This window comes from Arachis ipaensis, chromosome B1 (assembly GCF_059453495.1).
Source record: "Arachis ipaensis isolate K30076 ecotype BB chromosome B1, ASM5945349v1, whole genome shotgun sequence".
Classification (NCBI taxonomy): Eukaryota; Viridiplantae; Streptophyta; class Magnoliopsida; order Fabales; family Fabaceae; genus Arachis; species Arachis ipaensis.
In genome coordinates, this window is record NC_142436.1 from 46,500,610 (window position 1) to 46,523,870 (window position 23,261).

The window sequence follows — 23,261 nt, forward strand, 5'->3', positions numbered from 1 at the left end:
AGATCGCGCAGATCATGCGTACGCGTCGTCTATGCGTTCGCATCATTCAGCGATTTTTCTTATCATGCGAGCACGTCGTCCACGCGTTCGCGTCATTCGTACAGACTCCAATCCAAGCGTACGCGTGAGGCACGCGTACGCGTCGCTGCATTTTTCTCTATTCCACGCAGTCGCGTCAGCCATGCGCTCGCGTCAGTGTTTGCTGGTCATCTCCTTAGCTTCTTGTGTTCCTTCCATTTTTGCAAGCTTCCTCTCCATTCTCTAAGCCATTCTTGCCCTATGAAGCTTGAAACACTTAACACACGGATCACGACATCGAATGGTATAAAGGAGAATTAAAATATACTAATTAAAGATCACTAGGAAGCAAGTTTTCAATCATAAACCAATACTAGGAAGGGATTATAAAATCATGCAAATCATATGAATATGTAGGTAAAGGCTTGATAAAACCACTCAATTAAACACAAGATAAACCATAAAATAGTGGTTTATCAATCTCCCCACACTTAAATATTAGGATGTCCTCATGCTTAGCTTAAGGAGATAAAATAAATAAGTAGGGAAAAGTGAGACTCATGCAATACAATGCAATGCAACCTATGTATATGAATGCAACTATATGATTTTTGTCTACTTGGTTAAAAATAAATAAGTTCTTCAAGACAAAAATAAATTAAATTCCACTAATTAAAATTCATACAGTAAAAGTAAGTAAACCTGTAAGAAGATAGCTCATGAAAGCAGGGAATATAGAATTAAGCATTGAACCCTCACTGATGGTGTATGTGCACTCTAGTCACTCTAGTGTATAGGGTAATCACTCTACTCTTCTCTAATCATGCTCTCTAAACCTTGTTCTTCACCTAACTAATCAACAAGTATTTAATGTATCAATGCAAACATCATAAGGTCTTTTCAAGGTTGTAATGGGGCCAAGGTAAAGGTGAGGGTATATATATGGCTAAGTGAGCTATTCATTGAATCCTTGATTATCCTAAGCTATAACCTAACATATATACTCTTATTTTCTTCTTGAATCATCCTTAACTACCCAAAATTTTTCCACTTTTGTTTCACATACTCATGCATCAACTTTTCCCCTTATTCATTACTTATTTAATTGAATATTTTTGAATTTTTTTTGCAGCATAAAAATAACATTACCAATGCACATGGATTTATAATTTTTCTAGTTTCACATGAGTAGGTACCCAAATTGCCAATATTTTATCATGATACATTCCCTTATTAACCCATGTTCCCACAATTTTCTCATACTTTATTGACACACAATTTCCTATCTTAAGCTAACCAAAGATTCAATTTGGGGTATTACTTGTTTTTCTGCTTAAGGCTAGTAATGTGGTAAAATATAGAATAGATGAGATTAAATAGCTCAAAGTGGCTAACAAAGGTAAATGGAAGGGTAGGCTATTTGGGATAAGTGAGTTAATAAAATAATGGCCTCAATCATATGCATGCATATAACACATTAAATATTGGACATATAGGATGGAACAAAATATAGATTACAATCATAGAGAAGTAAACACACAAGAATAAAATTTTATGGTTAAATATTGTAACCATTTTATTAAGCTCAAGTCTCACAGGTTGTGTGTTCTAGCTTTTAACTATGTTCCAATTACAACTTCCAAACAAGTTTAACACAAAAGTTTTGATTTAATTTAGTGAAATTTTTCAAAAATAGGGTCTTAAAAAGAAACTTATTATTTTCTAACCAATTAGAACATGCATGCAATTACCTATTACTATGCAATTTATTCTATTCTAATAAAAGAAAAATTAAATAAATATACTATTTTATTGGTGCTAGGAAAGAGAAATTACCTCCGGAAGTCCGGTACTGAATGACCTCCCCACACTTAAAGCTTGGCACTGTCCTCAGTGCCATTAGTCAGGAACAAAGGGGGGTTGGTAGCAGCATCTCCACAATCGGGACCATCATGGCTCCCTGTGCTGGTAAATGAAGTGGAGTCTGGGGTGTCTGGGTCTTCTTTTGGTGGGTGGTTACCAACAATCAGCTCCTTGAGGTATGTAAATCTGTGCTTGTTACAACGCTCTCTTTGCTTTCTTTTTCAGTCAAGCTGGTATAGCCTCTCAAGTATCTGATGGAGCAGTTGGTTTGTTGAAGGTGCTTGTGATGTGGTAGGAGAAGGAATGTCTTCTGCTGGTTCTGTGCTGCAGTTGATAGTGGCTGCTGGAGGTCTGATATATTTCCCATTAGGGACGTATTGATCATCTCGTGGAATCATGGCCTTGGTGTCCCCAGCTCTGTAAGAGACTCCGGCTGCTGAGACTAAATCTGAAACTAAGGTGGGAAAAGGTAGGTTGCTCGCAATCTGTAAGTGTCCTATAGCATGCCGAATGTGTCTTGGTAAATTGAGGTGCTGGTCTGTAAGGATACACCATAGTAGAATAGCCATGTCTGCAGTGAAGGAGGACTCATGAGTGCTTGAAAAGACGTAATGGGACATGATCTGTGCCCATACTCGAGCCTCCACGGTGAGTGCTGAAGCCAATATTCTCTTAGGTCGGGATCTATGGTATCCATAAATCCATCTGCTGCCAGGTTGTGCTATAACTCTGAGAACTGCGTCCCAGTTAAATTGGTATGTCTGGCGTTTGAATGAGGCTTCTTGGAATGCGTCCAATTCTTCTGGAGCAGGGGGAAGATCTAGAGCTTGCTGAATGGCCTCTTCTGTTATGGGAACTTGCTTCTGACGGACATAGACAGACTGCATGGTTGCCATGTGAAAATTGGAGTAGAATTCAACTACCCATGAAAGATTAACCTGCCGTGACTGTCTCCGTAGGAATCTCCATTGTCTTCGTTCAATTTGCGGCTCAACAAATTCAACAATGTTGGTTGGGAGGATGAGTAGATACTCATTGTTATAGTTTCTCTCAGCCAGGATAGGGAACATCTGCTCACAGTAGCGGTTAGAGAACCGCGCAGTGTCCTTTGCTGGAAAAGCTTTTTCTTTTTCATCGACCTTGATGATCCTCTTGATTCGTTTTGTTGAGGGCTTTACTACCGTTGAAGATGGCTGTCCGGCTATTGTTCTTTTAGTTCCTTTCCTTGCTGGTGGTTTGGGATTAGCTTTCTCTTTACCCTTCTTGGTGGCCATCCTGAAAAGAGAAAAGGTAAGTAATTTTAAAACTTAAGGGTTAGAGCAAGGAAGAAAATGGTACATGTGATAATCAATGCACGGTAAAGAAGGATGTCGTTAACACATGGTCACGAATCCATGTGAAAAGTTCATCAATAGAAATATAGCAAGTGCATGTGATGGCAATTTAATGCAAGATGTTTATTTGCATGCCGGCAAAGGCATGAGTAGCATAGATCAAGCATTCAATGTCTAAGTTAGATTACCAATCCTTTCAAACTAACAACCTGTTTGTACTGACAATTATATTTACTTAATAAAATATAAAAGAGATTTTGTGAAAAACAGGCATTAGAGTAGTAGAATAATTTAAAATAGTGTGCAATGCCATACGGGCTTTTTCACAAACACATAGCATGCATGGTGAATATGTTATTGAAAGTATTAATTTGAACATGCAAGCAACCCTTTAAGAAGTAATTTTAATTGTCAAACAATTCCACAATAACTCACAAGCAAAATATAGAAGTAAATAATCACCTAATTAAATTTCTAACACCAATTAAAGGAATAAAAAGTAAAGAAAAAGAAAGAAAAAGAAAGAAAAAGAAAATATAGGTAATGAAAGTAAAAGAGGAAAACATAAATAAAAATAATAAAGAAAAAGTAAAAAGTAAATAAAAAAAATAAAAGAACCTTGATAATGGGTGTGAAAAATAATGGAGGGAGAAAGTAAAGAGTGAGAAAGAATAAAGAAGGAAGAAAAGAGAAGAAAGAAATAAGAGAGGAGAAGAAAAGATTTAGATTTGGGAAAGATAAGATAAGATATTTGGCTAATCTGGATAAGCTGTGCGTCGCTTGTAACGTGGACGCGTGGGTCACGCGATCGCGTGGTGTGTGATAAATTCAAGTGACGTGGATGCGTGGGTCACGCGATCGCATGACCTGATTTGTGCTATTGGCGCGAGTGCAGCCTCACGTACGCACTGCTCTCTGTTTTAATTACATTTTGCCAAAAATCTGGGTGACGCGTTCGCGTGGTTGTCGCGATCGCGTGAATGGGCATTTTTTGAAAACGACGCGGCCGCGTGGGGCACGCGGTCGCGTGGTGAGGCTTGTACTTCCAGCATCATTCCAGCCCTACTCCACTATAACTTGCTGCCATACACCCATTTACGTCGATTTTGCAGGGCCACGCGTTCGCGTGGGTGACGCGGACGCGTGGGGAGACTATTTCGCAAACGACGCGAGCGCGTCAGCGACGCGGTCGCGTGGGCATATTTGTGCCTAAGGCACGCTTCCAGCCACGCTTTCGCGTGACTTTCTGCTTCTCTTTTTCTTAGTTTCTAATGCACTATGACGCGGACGCGTCAACAACGCTGGCGCGTCGCGTGCCTCTCTTTTTTTTTAATATGCATTATGTAAATGCAAATGCAAGCTATATGCAGAGATTATGAGAAGAGTCATTAACAAAAAAATAAAGAAAAATAGAATAAAGTAAAATAAAACTAAGACTGAAACTGAACGATCATACCATGGTGGGTTGTCTCCCACCTAGCACTTTGATTTTACGTCCTTAAGTTGGACGTTCTTCAAGCTTATTCTGCTACTGTTGGTGGGTCTTCCAAGAGGAAAACCTCTAGTTCTTTGTGATCCTTCATCTTTTCTCCATGATAGAGCTTCAGGCGATGTCCATTGACCTTTAGGAATTTGGAGATAGAAGGATGACACAGGTGAAAAACTCCGTATGGCTCTGCCTTTTTCACTCTGTAGGGACCTTTCCATCTTGATCTCAATTTACCTGGCATAAGCCTCAGTCTGGAGTTATAAAGAAGAACTAACTCCCCTGGTCTGAATTCTCTCCTTTTTATGTGTTTGTCATGGACAACCTTCATCTTCTCCTTGTATCGCCTAGAGTTGTCATATGCTTCTAGGCGAAGATTCTCTAACTTTGCTAGTTGCAGCTTTCTTTCAGCACCACATTCTTCAAAATTTATATTGCATTCCCTTACAGCCCAGAAGGCCTTGTGTTCCACCTCTACTGGAAGGTGGCAAGCCTTTTCGTACAATAAGTGGAAGGGGATCATCCCGATAGGTGTTTTGTATGCTGTTCTATATGCCCAGAGCGCATCTTGTAGCCTTGCACTCCAGTATTTCCTATGGGGCTTTACTATTTTCTCCAGAATGCATTTAATCTCCCTGTTAGATACTTCTGCTTGTCCATTGGTTTGAGGATGATAAGCTGTTGCTATTTTGTAAACAATCCCATGCTTCTTCAGTAATCCTGTTAGTCTCCTGTTACAAAAATGAGTGCCTTGATCGCTCACGATTGCTCGTGGTGATCCAAAGTGACATATAATATGATTTCTAACAAAGGAAACAACAGTGTTAGCATCAGCAGTACGGGTAGGAATTGCTTCCACCCATTTAGAAACGTAATCTACAGCTAACAGTATATAAAGGTAACCATTAGAGTTTGGAAATGGACCTATGAAGTCAATGCCCCAAACATAAAAAATTTCACAAAAAATCATAATCTGTTGAGGCATCTCATCCCTCTTGGATATATTACCAAATCTTTGGCATGGGGAACAAGATTTACAAAATTCAGCAGCATCTTTAAAAAGAGTAGGCCACCAGAATCCACAGTCTAAGATTTTTCTAGCTGTTTTTTGAGAGCCAAAATGTCCTCCACTCTCAGAGGAGTGGCATGCCTCTAAAATAGACTGGAATTCTGTTTGCGGTACACATCTTCTAATTACCTGGTCAGCACCACACCTCCATAAATATGGGTCATCCCATATATAATATTTAGACTCGCTTTTCAGCTTGTCCCTTTGATGTTTAGTAAAATTTGGATGGAAAGTATGGCTAACTAGGTAATTAGCTACATGTGCATACCAAGGAACTACTTCAGATATTGCTTGCAAACTATCAAATGGAAAAGTATCATTGATAGGAGTGGAGTCATCCTTAATGTGCTCAAGGTGACTCAAGTGGTCTGCCACTAAATTCTGGTTTCCACTCCTATCCTTAATTTCTAAATCAAACTCTTCTAGCAACAGTATCCATCGTATTAGCCTTGGTTTGGACTCTTTTTTAGCTAATAAATATTTTAGAGTTGCATGGTCTGAGTACACTACTACCTTAGTACCAAGTAAATAGGCTCGGAATTTATCCAGAGCGAAAACAATAGCAAGAAGCTCTTTTTCAGTAGTAGTGTAATTTGACTGAGCAGCATCTAAGGTTTTAGATGCATAAGCAATGACGAAAGGATCCTTACCTTCGCGCTGAGCCAGTGCTGCTCCTACTGCATGGTTGGAGGCATCACACATAATTTCAAATTGCTGGCTCCAGTCTGGTCCTCTCACAATTGGGGCTTGAGTTAGGGCGATCTTTAGTTTATCAAACGCTTTCATGCAATCTTCACTGAATTCGAACTCAATATCTTTCTGCAGCAGTCTGGATAAGGGTAATGCTACCTTACTAAAGTCTTTAATGAATCTCCTGTAAGAACCTGCATGGCCCAGGAACGAACGGACTTCCCTCACAGAAGAGGGGTAAGGTAAACTAGAAATGACATCTCCCTTTGCTGGATCTACTGAAATTCCAGTTTTAGAGACAACATGTCCTAGAACAATCCCTTGTTTTACCATAAAGTGACATTTTTCAAAATTCAATACAAGGTTTGAACTAACACATCTGTCTAATACTTTAGCTAGATTACCTAGGCAAAGGTTAAACGAATCTCCATATATGCTAAAATCATCCATAAATACTTCCATATAGTTTTCAATAAGATCTGAAAAGATACTCATCATGCATCTTTGGAAAGTAGCAGGTGTATTACATAAGCCAAAAGGCATTCGTTTATAAGCATACGTTCCAAAGGGACATGTAAAAATGGTCTTCTCCTGATCCTCAGGAGCTATATGAATTTGAAAGTAACCTGTATAACCATCTAAAAAAAATGGGATTTACCTGACATGCGATCGAGCATCTGATCAATAAATGGCAAAGGGTAATGATCCTTGCGAGTAGCTTGGTTGAGACACCTATAGTCAATGCAAACCCTCCATGAATTCTGCACTCTAGTTGTCAGGAGTTCTCCATGTTCATTCTTTATTGTTGTGACTCCAGACTTCTTGGGCACCACTTGTACTGGACTGACCCATTCACTGTCTGAGATGGGGTAAATGATATCTGCTTCAAGTAGTCTGGTGACCTCTTTCTTGACAACTTCTAAGATCGTTGGATTCAATCTTCTTTGGGGTTGATGGACAGGTTTCGAGTCCTCTTCTAAATATATTCTGTGCTCACAAACTTGAGGACTGATGCCTACTATATCCGCCAAGCTCCATCCAATTGCTTTCTTGTGCTTTCTCAATACACTAAGTAGTTGTTCTTCCTGTTGAGAAGTGAGTTCCCTTGCAATGATGACTGAAAACTTCTAATTATCCTCAAGGTAAGCATACTTAAGGTGTGGAGGAAGGGGCTTCAATTCTAGTTTCTGCTCTTAGCTAGGCTCTAGATCATCCGGGCTGGTGGTAATGGTTAGGTGTCTTCATTATGGTCAGAGGGTGTCCCCACACTTGGACCTTGCTCCATGTGCTTCTCTTCTAATTCTTCTTGGTGAACTTCAGCTATAGTTTCATCAATAATATCACATTGGAAGATAGAATGATCTTTCGGAGGGTGCTTCATAGCTTCATTTAAACTGAAACTCACTGTTCTACCATCTATCTCAAAGGAGTAAGTTCCTGAGAATGCATCCAGCTTGAACTTTGAAGTTTTTAGGAATGGTCTTCCAAGCAGGATTGATGATGGTCTTCCTGAGTCATTAGGGGGCATTTCCAGGATATAGAAGTCAATGGGAAATGTGAGCCCCTTAATTCTCACTAATACATCTTCTGCAATTCCAACTACTGTAATAATGCTTTTATCTGCTAACACAAAACGAGCTGCCGACCTTTTTAAGGGAGGGAGCCTTAAGGTATCATATATAGACAATGGCATTATACTAGCACATGCTCCTAAGTCACACATGCAATCAGAAAATATTACACCTCCAATGGTACAGTTTACCATACATGGACCTGGATCACTACATTTTTCAGGTATACTTCCCATTAAAGCAGATATAGAACTACCTAAAGGAATAGTTTCTAATTCATTAATTTTATCTTTATGAATGCATAAATGATGTGTGGAAAACGATCCAACACGAAACTAACCGGCAAGTGCACCGGATCGCATCAAGTAATAAAACTCACGGGAGTGAGGTCGATCCCACAGAGATTGAAGGATTGAGCAATTTTAGTTTAGTGGATGACTTAGTCTAGCGAATCAAGAGTTGATTTGAGTGGTTTGTATTTGACAGAAGCTAAATTGCATGAAATTTAAAAGGGAGAGGGACAATTGACAAGAAATTAAAGAGGGCAGAAAATAAAAGTGCTGAATCTTAAAGAACAAGAAATTAAATTGCAGAAACTTAGATTGCAAGAAATGTAAATTACAGAATCTTAAGATGCAAGAAATTTAAATAACTTGAATCGTAAAGGGAATTGGGAATTGGATTTGCATATATTAAACAAGAGAAAGTAAAATTTAACAAACAGAAATGTAACAGATGGACTCAATTAAACTGGATCTTGAATGAAAATGAAAATAAGCTTGGTGTAGCAACGAAACAAGGAAATTGAAATTGAAAGCTGTAGATCTCAGGACTCAAGAGACTAGATAGCCAAGTCTAGATCTCACTGCCTTCCTAGATCCAGCAAGAACAATTGCAAAGGAAATGAAGAAAAGTAAATTGCAGAAATAGTAGAAGAAGAAGCAATTAACAGAAATGGGAATTCAATTATGCAGAAAATTAAACAAGATCTCAAGATGAGATTGAAACAGAAGTTCTTCAATTCTCCACCCAAGATCCAAAGCAAGAAAAGTAAAGAGTGCTGAGCAAGAACAAGGAAGAAGAGAGATCAATTCTCCTTCCTAATTCTCTTGAATTCTAAAAACAACAACTAAAATGTAAAGGTGAGCTCTCTCTCTAAGTGTTCTAAGAATTCTGAAAGAAAAGCTCCCGGAAAACTTAAATCCTAAGCTATTTATACACTTTCTTCAAATGGTCTTCAAGCCTTGAATTGGGCATTTGCTCTTGATGGAATTGGGTTGATAAAAGCCTCTGTTGATTGCACTTGGAGTTGGAGAGAAACCCATTGTGAATCGGGACATAAAGCACAAAAGCTTGAGTCAAAGTTTGAGGTAAACTTTGGCTCAAGCTTTTTATACCAGCCACCCCCTTTTGCTGCTATCCACGTTTGAGCTAAAATTTGAGGTCAAACTTTAAGCCAAACGTGGATCCCCTTGTATGCATGTGTGGCGCCAACGTTTGCCAAAAAGCTTGAGGCAAACGTTGGCGCAAGCTTTTTCTCCCCTGGGTATGTTGGTGTGGCGCCAACGTTTGCCAAAAAGCTTGAGGCAAACGTTGGCGCAAGCTTTTTCCTCCAAGGTGTTTGTTTTGTGGTGCCAACATTTGCCAAAAAGCTTGAGGCAAACGTTGGCGCAAGCTTTTGCTCCATCCAGGGTGTTTTTAACTCTTCCAAAAGTTTGAGCTAAAGCTTGAGGCAAGCTTTGGCTCAAGCTTTTTGTTCTCTCTTGCTCCTAGCCATTCCTTCTTTCTTCAACCTTCTTCAAAACTCTCTTCACCTATCATCAATCAATCAGAACAATCAAAGCTATGCTCCAAATCATGAGATTGTGTGTCTTTCATAATATATGACAATTATAGCACAAAATCTCATGAAAATGCATTAATTTATCTATGGTTGATTGAATCACAGAAACATGAAATTCTACCCAATTGGCTTACTTATGGTTCAAGAAAGTGCATAAAATCAATTGAAAACAAAAGAAAAGACTAGTGAAACTAGGCTAAGATGACTTGTCATCAATAAATCCTTTAGAAACTTTACATATTTAGGCACTTGTTGCTGAATAACATAAAAAAGGGGAACAGTTACCTCAACCTTTTTGAAAATTTCTACCATTTTGGGATCAAGTTCTGTCTGCTTTCTTGGCTTTCTTGCAAGGTCTGGGAATGGGATAGGGATGGCGCTACTTGCGGCTTCTGCATCCTTTGGTGCTCTATTCCTTGGCTGAGCTAATTCTTCTTCAACCTTGTCTTGTACTTCATCTTCCTCTTCAACATCTTCCATTTCAGTATCTTCTACTTCCACTGAGTCTTCAATTGAGGCATGTTCTATTGGGCTTGGCTCCTCCTAGGTCCTCTCTGGCAGTGTGGTTCCGGACCTCAAAGTGATGGCATTGATGCCACCCTTGGGGTTAGGTAAGGGTTGAGAAGGAATTCCACTGGAGCTTAAAGGTTGGTTGGTGGAAGCAGGTAGTGATTCTATCCGGGCGGCGAGAGCTTGTAAAGTGGCATTCAGACCATTTAAAGTAGACTTCAGTGTAGTCTGCATGTCTTGTTGTCCTTGTGCAAGAGAACGAAGCATCTCGTCATTTGATGAGGAAGTGGGATAAGTGATCTGTGGTACTTGTTGTTGGTTATGCTGGGGTCCTTGTGACTGTCTTAGGTGAGGAGCTCTGTAAGGTTGGTTCTGATTCTGCTGTTTGTTGTTGTTATTCCACCTCTGGTTTCTATTGTTATCTCTGCCTCCTCTGTTATAGTTGTCTCTCCAACCATGGTTGGAATTATCTCTCCAACCTTGGTTGGAGTTGTCCTGCCATCCTTGGTTATAGTTTTCTCCTTGGTTGTAGTTGCCGCCTTGTTGATTGTATCCTTGGTTCGAGCGGTCATAGAAGTTATGAGTAGCTGCCACAGTGTTATCTTCTTGTTGGAGCTGCGGGGATTCATTAGTATAATGACTATAGTCAGCACAGATTCCGCATACTCTTTGTGGAACTAGCTGTTGGCTTTGTTGTGGTGTGACAGGCTGAGCTTGTTGTTGTTGGTTCAATTGCATTTGCTTTAGTAAGTTGGTCATTTCACATATACTCTGTGTAAGAGCAGAAGTTTCAGTGCTGGAGAAGACTTCTGCAACAGCTTTTGAGTGGGTGCTCCTGTGCCTGTGATTTCTAGTAGACTCAGCTAAGTCGCTGATCAGTTGTCATGCTTCATCTGCGGTCTTGTACTTTTTCAGAGACCCATTACTAGCACCATCTAGTGTGGTTTTATCCCGAGGCTTCATGCCTTGAGTGAAATAGCTGATTAACACTAGCCTGTCAATCATATGATGGGGGCATATGTCCAGAAGGTTCTTAAAATGCTCCCAGTACTCATAGAGATTTTCTGTTTCTCCTTGAATAATGCATGAGATCTCTTTCCTTAGTCTATCTGTAACTTCAGCTGGAAAGTATTTTTCCAAAAATTCTCTCCCGAGCGTATCCCAATTGGTAACAGTCACTTCAAGTTGGGAGTAGTACCACTCCCTTGCCTTTCCCTCAAGAGAAAACGGGAAGGCGGTTAACAGAATAGAAGTTTCATTCACACCATGATGCCTAACAGTAGAACAGGCTGTCTGGAAATCTCTTAGGTGCTTAATAGGCTCTTGAGCAGGTAAGCCATGAAACTTGGGCATCAAGTTGATTAATACAGTCTTCAGCTCAAAATCTACAGCCAGAGTTGGATGATGCACTTGATATGGCTGCAGTGTAAAATCTGGGGCTCCAGCTTCCTGGAGAGTAATCCTCTTAGGTTCTGCCATGATATCTGCACGTGAATCAACTGAATCAGTAGTAAAGGAGCTTGTTTCGTTCTCAGATGGCGGTTCAGATTCGCCCTCAGATGAGACTGGTGAATCGATAACAATCACTTCATGACCCTCAGAGGCTAACCTGCGTCGAGCTCGCCTAATACGTGAAATAGTTCTTTCAATTTTAGGATCAAACGCGGCTAAGCTCGGATCAGGCAATGAACGCGTCATTCAATGAAGGAAACATATAGCTCATGGTAATAAAATAAAAATAAAACATGCAAATAAAAATAAAAATATATACACTAATTAATAATTTAGCACACAATTGCAACTCCCCGGCAACGGTGTCAAAAACTGGTGCGTGGCAGAAGTTAGGCCAATTAAGAGATTATAATATCATAGAACAGCGTTGCAAGTATAGCTCTTAACCAGCTAAAATCCACCTCACCAATTTAAAAAGAGTGTCACAAAAATTTAGAATAGAAAAATACTGGGAGTATGAATCCCAGGTCGTCTCCCAACGAGTTGCGAGAAAGTATGCTATTTTATTAATTAGAAATTTTCTGAGAGTTTTGAGAGTTAAATAATGGGCAATTAAATAATTATAAATTTAAGCAATAAAAATAAACTAAGAATAATTATTGATATTCTGAATAAAAAGCCTTGACTGGGGGAATGATTAATTGGAAGTTCTATCCTTGTTGGGATCTCTTAAGTGTAGTAGTAAAAAGTTTATTGTTTCACTTAGTTAACCTTTACTAAATAAAGGAAAGTCAAGTGATTAAGCTAACCCTTATTCACAAATCCTAGTCCTCTCCCTTGGGAAGGTCCAGCGTTAGTAAATACAGAACTAGCCAACAACTTCCAGTTTAAACAGCACCTAAGCCTTCCAACTCAAGTGTCTCCTTTTAATCAACTCTCATGTCAAGTATGGAATCTACTCCATTGACATGAATATAACGCTCATAAAAATAATAGAAGAAGACATGATAAATTAAATAAAATAGGGATTCGAAATTAATTAAAAATAAAATGATCCTTTGCACTAACAATTCATGAAAATAATCTAATTACTACTTTAAACAAGAATTAAGAATATGGAATAAATAAAAGAGTAAGTAAGGAAACAAACTAGAATAATGTCTTCAACGGAGGTAATGACTTCTTCAATATCCAAAAGCATAAAATTAATTAACTATGAATGTAAAGAGAACTTAGAGGGGAAGTAATCCTCTCTAAATTCATATCTAAAAACCTAAAACTATCCTAATGAGAATATGTGAAGTCGTCTAAAGTTGTGTATCTAATCTCTGTAGATGTGTGTTGAGATGTATTGAGTCTCTGCATGTTCCCTGGCTTTATTCTGTGTTTCTGGGCCAAAAACTGGGTCAAAACGCGGCCCGAAATTGCCCCCAGCATTTTCTGTTAAGATTGCAGATCGCGGAGGTCACGCGTACGCGTCGTCCACGCGTTCGCGTCATTCAGCGATTTTTCTTGTCACGCAAGCGCGTCGTCCACGTGTTTGCGTCATTCGTGCAGACTCCAATCCATGCGTACGCGTCAGGCACGCGTACGCGTCAGGCACGCGTACGTGTCGCTGCATTTTTCTCTATTCCACGCGGTCGCGTCAGCCATGCGCTCGCGTCAGTGTTTGCTGGTCATCTCCTTAGCTTCTTGTGTTCCTTCCATTTTTGCAAACTTCCTCTCCATTCTCTAAGCCATTCCTGCCCTATGAAGCCTGAAACACCTAACACACGGATCATGGCATCGAATGGTATAAAGGAGAATTAAAATATACTAATTAAAGATCACTAGGAAGCAATTTTTCAATCATAAACCAATACTAGGAAGGGATTATAAAATCATGCAAATCATATGAATAAGTAGGTAAAGGTTTTATAAAACCACTCAATTAAATACAAGATAAACCATAAAATAGTGGTTTATCAATGGTTCATGAATATGTGGATGTATGAAAATATGTGAAAGTTTAATATTGTAAAAAAATAGATTAGAATACTATAACTACTATACATAGAATGTATCTATTTTAATAGATAGCTAGAACTATAGATAGAAGTATGTATGTATTTTATAATGTTGCATTTCATTGTTTATATTTTAGTTTTTTGTATTTAATTTTGCAGTCTCATTCAAAATTTTAAACTCCTTAATACTTTCTAAGTAGGACCCTCATTGTCACGTATCTATCCACTTATTCCCTACCCTCTCCCTACTATTCCCCACCCTCTCCCCACCTTTCCACATCGTATCAGATATCAACTCTCGGTATGAGTTATCTGTTTGGTTTTCTCCAAAAGTCTTTACTTCATTTTGTTGACCATGGGTAGATTGCTAATATCTTTCATTCGTTATAGTTTCATTACATTTATATTTCCACCTCGATTTATTTTTTTTAGACGAATATTTGTTCATTATACTTGATGGTATATATCTAATATTGTGTTAATATTGTTAGAATGTGCTTTCAGCCATCATTCGGTGGAAATTCTGAGGATGATTATCAGCTGGACTTCTATAGGCTAATGTTCATTTCAATGGCCCCAGCATCCGCACGTCAAGTCATGTAGTAATTTACGTAATGTTCTGTGGCGTTATACGGTAGATATGACGCATGTTTATTTTGATTTTATAGGTTCGAGTTCCCATTCCTGGCCCGTTCTATCGAGCTTTTGCTAATCAACTTGGTGATTTTGTTATCTTTAAAGATAATCATGAAAATGAGTTTAGGGTGATGTTGGACAAGAGTGGAGCCTTTGCTCACTTTGCAGAGGGGTTTCAAAGTATGGTTCGATACTATAATATTAGACATGGAGCCTGGATGCGTGCATATTATAAGGGAGATAATGTTATTGCTATCTTGATCTGGAATCTTGATGGGTCTTGGATTGTGTATCCTAGATCAAATCAACTAATAATGTTTTTCTCACCCTTTGTGGATCGTAAGTCTCCAGGTCGTGTCAGGGGTCCAGCAACGAACAATGCTATATTTGATGAAGGGGACTTTGTACCCTATTATCGTTTTTCATATACTCCTCCTTTGTCTCCCCGGATGACACAATCAACCCCCCTTCCTCCACCAAGCTCTTTCTTCATAGTCGTCGTCAATACTCTAATGCTCAAGGAGCTATAGGGCAGGTCTTGGCTAACAATGAAGGTAAATGAATACAAAAGCAACTCGATCTATATGTACAGTACTAAAAGTTTCTTTGGACGGGCTATTGTATTTAGGTTGTTATTTTAATGTTTTTTATGCGTAGTCATGTTTAGGGTAACTGTGGATAGATATCCTGTGATATTTTTTTACTTTAGTGCTGTGATTCATTATTTCTATTATGGATCTTTTCTTATGTAGATGTTGGGGTTGGAAGCTTCTCACATTGGTTACGTCAAGTATGAAGTAATGCAGCATGGTTTGTTGTTTGAGAAAAATACGAGTTGTAATTTTTTATTATTATTATACTATCTAAAGTTGATTCTATGGTTTATCCGTTGACATATATATATATATATATATATATAGTGTGTGTGTGAGAGAGTATGTGTGTATTTTGGTGGCCTTCATTTTGAATCTATGCAGTGTTCTTTCAATTTGGTTAGCTGAAATTTATTATAGCCCCTATTTTAAGTATTAAATTATATAAAGTTATTTATTACTTATAGTTTATTATTTATTTATTGGTTATTTATTATTGTGACGGTGAATGATATGATGAAATAGTTACGTATCACTCAAGAGGGATTCTTCATGGTAGATGGCCCTTGATTTCTATTATCATTTAAAGGAAAAAATTCTCTTAGTCATGCTCTGTATAATAAATAAACAAATAAATAAATAGACTCAACAAATGGTATAATGAGTACCTGCACATTCAATCTAACATAAATTAAATCGGTGCCATTTATAGTAACAAATTAAATTACCGATCATATTGTATCGCGTATGTCCACAGATACAATTTTTTTGGTTGGATAAAATTGGTTGGCGAATACAATCTCTTTCATTTTATACCCTATATTAAAGGAGTTAAATATTTATTCCATTTTTCTATGTATAGTATTTTTTCGAAACATAGCTATTAATAAAATAAAAAACGAAAACACTAATTGAATAGAGTGTTAAGATTAATATATTATCGGCATCAGTGAAGCAAGACTAGGCAGTAACTTTTACATTGTGTGATGGCATAATTGTCCTTTTGAATCCCTATGAGTACCATTTTCTTCTCTTCTTTGACTTTTGGCCCACCTAACTCCTAGACGGCACAGACAGCTATCTCCTGAATTAATTTTTTATACAAAAATATTGAGTACTCTACATTGACGGTGCACAGGAAATACCCGTTGGGAAAAAAGTTTTCATCGTCTCCCGTAGCTTGCTTGCGTATATGCCTCAAACTTTCTTTCAATATCAGTTGCTTGGTTTTTCGATTTACTTTTAAAATTTTGTGAAACTTTCAAGATTAATTGGTAATTTACACATACAAATGAACCCAGATGGGGAGATGCAATCTGTGTCAAATATTTGCTCCTGCAGTATGGTCTTTGACCTGGACCCATATCTGGTTAGAATAAGTTATTTTCTATAAATTTCATTTGATTCTTGATAGTTTTCTGTATTTGTTTTTCTCTTACTTATAGACTTTCCTTTCAAACAGACTATTCTTGCTTTATCACCTATTTTTTTAAGAGCTACAAACACAAGTTGATATATAAGGTCAAGTTTGTTGATTTTGTTGGGCATTGTTTTCCTATGAAACTTGAAATATCGGATACGACCGGAGTTATTGTGAAAGGATTTTGCTTGATTAGGCGTGTCTACAACATAAACCATTGTGCGACAATTGTTGTTGTATACTGGGGTAATGGTGTGTTTCATATCGTTCTGATGTTGATACATAGGTCCGAAGTATTTATTGATAATTTGATTAATCTTAGTGGGTACTCTCTTGCGGCTAATAGAGAAATTTTCCATTGGGTTGATTATCCGTGTTCTGGACACAAGGAACATGAGGAAATTCAGAAAACTCTTTTATCTTCCTCTAATGTCAGCATACAAGGTAGTCGATGGTTACCCTTATAGAGTTCAGTTATTATGCACTGCATATTCCATTCTTACATTTAAGAATACACTAGACATCATTTTCTCAAACCACATTGGTAGCGATAATGACTTGGTGAACTTACGTGAATTCAGTTATCTGTTATTGTATAATTATGTACACAGCCCATTCACCTTTATTGGCTCTCTTTTCCTACCACATGCAATGGTTGTTGAAAAGAAAATTTCAAAATACCAGTTTGTTGAGAATGTATTGGTAAGTTATGAGTTAATTTTAGTTCTGAATTCATTGTCCTGGTAATGCATCAATAATTGGTGGATAATTTTCTACGTTGGTTAGTAACTAAACTTAATCTTACTGGCTAATTCATGCCTACTTGCAATAAATGTAGACAATACCAATAAGTTTCATGGAGATGGCATTCGGCGAGAAGCCTCACCAACTATATGTTGTTGATGAAGCTGGTATCATATATGCTGTCGATTTCCGATGTAGACTAAGCCGGCCGAGAGAATGGTATCATGGAAAGGGATGGTGCAAGTTTGCAAGTGATCATATGATTCGGTGTGGTAGCTTAATTCATCTTGTGGTTTCTTCTCTTCAAAATACAATGATTTATTGCAACGTGTTATCACTTTGATCCTTCTAATCATGGATGTGTATGTTTTCTGTAGCTATCGTGTTTGCAATTTAGATTATTACCCATTCGCCTAATTTGTTGTGTTTGTCCTATAGAACATGGTTTAATATATAATTATCTATCTATATCTATATCTATATCTATATCTATATCTATGTTATCTATGGTATCTATCTATCTATGTTATCTATCTATTTATCATTTATTTATCATACCTACTTATCATTTATCATGTTACAATTTTGTTATATGTAATGTGTAATATTTGTCAAAGCAAGGATGTTTCTGTGCAGTCAAAGTAAATTATAAAAATCAAATTACCCATAAGTCAGATTCCAACGATTTCTTCCAATGGTGCAATTACTTTGTTCTCACGGTCAAATAATGTGTTCGGCCAGCTCCCTCACGGTAGGGTAGATGCCCCTTTTTTAATGCCTTCCCCTCCATCCCTATAAATAACCCACAGCCATGCATGAACCAGCCACAACAACTTCATCTATTACTCTTACTCTTATACTCTTATACTGGTCAGTTTATCATTCTAACTTGCTTGTGCCTTGTGTATTTCTTGTGTTTCTTGCTGCGATACACACATTTACAGTACCGTGTGCTTTAACTTCCAATAACCTCTGCTTTAATGCGTCATCTTTATCTTTATGTATATTTTTTACCGTCGTTTAATTAAACATCTTAGATATTAGATTTTAGATTTTAGATTTTAGATTTACATTTTACGTTTCAGATCTTACCCCTTTATTTCCCTAATCTATTCATATCTCGAATATATTTAAATTTATGTATGTATGTATTTTTTTTCTTTATTTACTTTTTTTTTAAATTTGTTCGTATGTTTCTTCACCTATTTGCTTGTATGTATCTTTTAATATATATTACCTTCTACGTAAATCATAATCATAGTAGAATCTACTTACATATAAATACATGATCACATGGTATTGTTATCATCATAATCCACAAGAACAATTATAAGAATAAGATCCTATTTTTTCTCCCTCAATTACGCCTCTCTCTTTCTCTTTCTCTTTCTCTCTCAAACAAATCTTCTGCCATTTCATTCTCTTCTGTCCCCTCTCACATGTCACAACTAAAACAGTTACAACAAAAACATGACGTCGTCCTCGTCCTCCTCGTCCTCCTCTTCCTCGTCGGAAGAAGAGGAAACATCGCCCACCACCGCACCAGCAAACACCGCCGCCACCAACCCCGCCCACCAAGACAAGATCAAATCCGCAATACAATCCCTCTCTTCAATCCTCTCATCCACGCTCTCCTCACATGACCCCTCCGCCCTCTACCCTCCCATCTCCGCCCTCCTCCACCGCTCAAACTCCGGCACCGGCGACAACAACCTCTGCCGCTGGCTATACGACACCTTCCAATCCTCCGTCCCCGACCTCCAACTCCTCGTCCTCCACTTCCTCCCTCTCATCACCGGTCTCTACCTCTCTCGAATCCATAACCGAAAGCCTCAAGCTGGGTTTGAAGCCGTTCTGTTAGCATTCTACGCGCACGAAATAACCTTACGCGCCGGACAGCCCGTAACCGCCACGCTCCCTGATCTCTCCCACCCTAGTCTCTACCACGAGTCAAAAACTCCACCGCCTTCGAAAAACTCTACCACGGATCTCAACATCGCCGTTGTTTCCCCAACGCTCGAGCCTCACGGAACCGTTAGGTCAACGAGAAGAGCAAGAATCGTCGGCGTAGCGTTAGAACTCTTCTACAGCAAGATATCTTCCATGCCGACAGAATCGAAGGTGGATTTCTGCGAGTTTTGTAAGATTTAGGCTGGACAAGATGGTAGTATGTATAAACATTTCAAGGAAGAAGGAATAACAGAAATCAAAATCGATGTGAAAAAGAAAGAGAAAGAGAAAGGTAAGGGGTAAAGGTAAAGGTGGTGGAAAGGCGATGGAGGAGACGGCGGCGGTGGAAGGGAGGATACCGATGCCGTGGGAGCTGATGCAGCCGATGGTGAGGATTCTAGCGCATTGTTTGATGGGACCGGGGAGTAATAAAAATAAGACGGTGTTTGTGGTGGCGAATGAGGCTTGCCGGTGCTTGTTTCCACGGTCCATGCATGATGTGAACCCCATGGCTATATTGGCCATGAGGAGCTTGTTGAGGCTTTCTAAGACTCTTGATGATGAGTTTGATCCAACTGAGTTACCTGTAACTGATATTATTATCCTTTAGATTGTTTTTTTATATGAATTTTTAAGATATTATTTTTGGCTTAGCAAGATCTTCTAATCAAATTTGTTTTATCTGTTCTTTTTGAAGTAGGAAAAGGTTAAATAGTTTCATGTGAAAAATTGTAGTTATAGCTGGTAAACAGTACAATTCATTGGTCTGAATAACTTGCACTTGAGATCAATGAACACACAAAATTTTGTACTACCTTGACGTGCGTTGTAACCATTGGGTTCAAGGATGGATGATAGATGCTTAATTGTAATGCTAGAAACTAAAGTAATACGTAAATCGTAAACAATAGTAAAGATTATTATACGTGAGAGAACTCAAAAAAGACGAATGAGACTAGAGACAACAAAACTTGGAAGAGTAATGCTACGTAACCAAAGAACAACGATTTATTGCAACGTGTTATCACTTTGATCCTTCTAATCATGGACGTGTATGTTTCCTATAATTATCGTGTTTGCAATTTAGATTATTACCCATTCGCCTAATTTGTTGTCTTTGTCCTATAGAACATGGTTTAATAAATAATTAGGTGCTTTAAAAGCCCTTTTTTTTTGCCAAGATGTCATATTTATAAACCTTATAATTTCTTATCAGTCCTAAATTATTATCAACAACAAGTATAGCTTATTGTAGTTACAGCCAGTATTAGACAACTCAAATCTTCTTGCACATGTATACCCGGTGCTCAGTGTAACATCCTACCACACTAAGCTTTATGCTTAAGTCGTAAAACAGAGGTGGTGTGGTATTACGACCTCTAAAATAAAATAAGTACATATAATAGCAGAAGAATTATAATATGCTAGGAGCCTTGAAGAATAGAGGAAACAAAAATCGCAAAATAAAAGCGCACCGTTCAAGGAACGAGTTAACTTGCGTGCTAAGGAAACCATAACTATTGAACATATGATAACAGAAGTAGGAATAGAGTGCCAAAGATACAAAATAACAAGCTCCTAACTCAGCCTGCGAAGTCAAGACTGGCCGGAGAATATTTACACATATATACATACATATCCAAAATCCAAAAGTACATATACACAATCCTGCCTCTCCATAAACCTCTAAGAGGATAAAAAAGAATAAATTATGCGGAGAGGAAGCTAAGTACATACATATACATCACTGTACAACAAAATAGCCCAGTAACCACTTCGCTACAAGGGTCCAGACGCCTAACGAGATGCCTCTCGACCTGCATCTGAAAAATAACAACATAGTATGGGATAAGAACCGGAGGTTCTCAGTATGGTAAATGTGCCACACACATAATATATAAGGTCCTGGAAATGCCAAAGACAATCCTAGAACGCCGACACTCAGATTATAGAGCTTAAAGTATTAAACAGGAGTCATAAAAGGTGGTTTTCTAAGGATATTTAAACCTAACTTAACCTTAAATCTAAATCCCATTCTGCCATTCCTCCATACCTCCAACTCCATCATGCATTTCACAGACAGATAAACAGATAAAGGCAAGCACAAGAAGGTTACAAATACTGCAGGTAACAAATACACATTTAACATGACAAGTACATTTAGGCACACCCAATTAAAGCACAAGCAAGTAATTCAAGTAATATGCATATGATGCATGCCTATCCTATGGCTGATGAGGCTCATCTGTCGGTTATCCAGCCAAGCCGACAAGTCTGAATTGTCCTTAGACTGTCCCCCGACGTACATCTCCAAGAGTCTATGCATAGCTTTTTCTCAAATAATCAATATTGCTCAATGTGGGTAACATTTCCGGGAATTTATATAGTGTCCGGTCACACTTACGTCGTAGGGTCAACAGAGTATCGAGTTTTCAACCTGGTACACGTGGTGGCAAGCCACGGCACTTTATCCAGGGAATCTCGTATCTCAGATTATTCAAATTCATAAGCCATATAAATAATTCAATTATAATTCATCAACATCCACATCATTCTCAATCGCATCTCATTCATCATTATACGTTAATCATATTCAATCCATATCCTTCATTATCACACCTCCCATTCCGCCCATCAATAGTTCCAATTCAAAACATAATTCATTCTTTTCTAAATGAATCAAACTTAAAACATGCTCATTTTCTTAATAACTCTAAATCAAACCATATAACCTTTGAATCTAAATCTTTTTAAATAATCATATAAACAAAATCTCTAATTTTTATAAAATTTCGGTAGCATCACCTCTAAAACTCAGACTTTGCCACCCTTTTCGGGTCCAAACCTGCATTCTTTTCAATTCAACATACCCTTCCTCATCATCATAACAATCACCACAATAAATCTACCTCAGATCAACAATTAAACTCATACAATATTCAAATCCAACAACCAAAATTCAACTAAGAATCATAGTTCACAAATCCTAGGCTTTTAACACAAAATACCTCATTATCACAACAACCTCCACAATAGTTATACCTCAAATCAATAATTCACCAAATCATTAGTTAATCAACAAGCACCAAACCAACCATGTTCATCAACAATAACATTCAACCATAATTCTCTCCAAATTAACATAACAACATTCACCATCCAAAATTAATAACTAATTATCCAATAAACTTCAACCAAATATATTCATCAACAAATTACTAAACATTAAACATACTCCTGCATTCCAACTTATCCTATGGTCATCTAACTTAAGTTTTCACAGAACATTATATATTAAATGCAAGAAACCTAAACCATACCTTAGCCGATTCCCAAGTATTATTCCAAGACAATTTTCCTAAAAGAACACAGCCCTCAAAACCTCAACTAATCCGCTTCCTCCAAGTTCCAGTATTCACAATTTCAAGCTCCAATTATTTATTCACAACCTAATACACATTCATAACACATATATATCCAATTTAATACTCAAAGCTCAAATTCAATGAAAATAAAATAGAATTATCATATCCTCACCTTACCCAAGCTTCACATAAGCATGAGTGAACGTTTTTCTCAAGCTAATTGGATCCTAAAACATCATAAATCAAAGAAATTCAACCTTCCCATTAAAAATTCAAAAATTGGGGGAAAAGAGGGCTGAGAGTGATTAAACAAGTTACCAGTGAAATTGTTTCAGTAAAAATGTAGAGCTCGACGCGGTGAACACGTGGCCGCAAACGGTGCGGCGATTGGAGCTCGGACGGAGAAGTTACGGGAGTTGAAAATTCACCGTAACGGTTCGGGAGTGTTTTCGTTCTCCTCCTCCCTGGGAAGCATTCAGCTTCGCGTTGCTGAAATGAGGGAGAAAGCAATGCTTGGGTTCATTTAATAGGTCGGTCCGGTTGGACCGATGGCCTGGTCTGGAGTCGGTTCAACCGATTTGGTCCATTTAGTCCAATCTTGGATTGATTTTTTCGAAATTAGTGTCAAAATTCTCGTTTCGATGAACTCTATCCTAATTTAATATAATATTTACATTTCTAATCCTCCTTATTAAAAACTAATTTATTAAC

General features: G+C 38.0%; 2 protein-coding genes, 1 long non-coding RNA gene and 1 other non-coding gene across 4 annotated transcripts; 3 read left to right on the top strand and 1 right to left on the bottom strand.

Annotated features, from left to right (window-relative positions):
- The first annotated feature begins 11,383 nt into the window (after positions 1–11,383).
- On the top strand, positions 11,384–11,491 carry LOC148576445 (small nucleolar RNA R71). Its single transcript, XR_015904466.1, has one exon. It is a non-coding gene; the product is annotated as a small nucleolar RNA R71 (small nucleolar RNA).
- Positions 11,492–18,653: 7,162 nt separating this feature from the next.
- On the top strand, positions 18,654–19,473 carry LOC107606236 (uncharacterized). Its single transcript, XM_088503272.1, has one exon. It carries the CDS (start codon positions 18,706–18,708, stop codon positions 19,384–19,386), a length of 681 nt encoding a protein of 226 aa, XP_088359398.1. The 5' UTR covers positions 18,654–18,705; the 3' UTR covers positions 19,387–19,473.
- On the top strand, positions 19,465–19,795 carry LOC148576446 (uncharacterized). The gene has a single exon (XM_088503271.1). The coding sequence runs from the start codon at positions 19,511–19,513 to the stop codon at positions 19,793–19,795; it is 285 nt and encodes a 94-aa protein (XP_088359397.1). The 5' UTR covers positions 19,465–19,510.
- A 922-nt stretch (positions 19,796–20,717) lies between these two features.
- On the bottom strand, positions 20,718–23,041 carry LOC110269863 (uncharacterized). The gene is made up of 4 exons (XR_002358622.2): positions 22,869–23,041; positions 22,723–22,777; positions 22,506–22,634; positions 20,718–21,008 (listed from the first exon to the last, which is right to left on the bottom strand). It is a non-coding gene; the product is annotated as an uncharacterized LOC110269863 (long non-coding RNA).
- Positions 23,042–23,261: the final 220 nt, after the last annotated feature.

What these genes read in the sequence shown, in the direction of transcription:
- LOC107606236 (XM_088503272.1), top strand. Translation starts at nt 18,706, where the DNA reads ATGACGTCGTCCTCGTCCTCCTCGTCCTCCTCTTCCTCGTCGGAAGAA.
- LOC148576446 (XM_088503271.1), top strand. Translation starts at nt 19,511, where the DNA reads ATGGAGGAGACGGCGGCGGTGGAAGGGAGGATACCGATGCCGTGGGAG.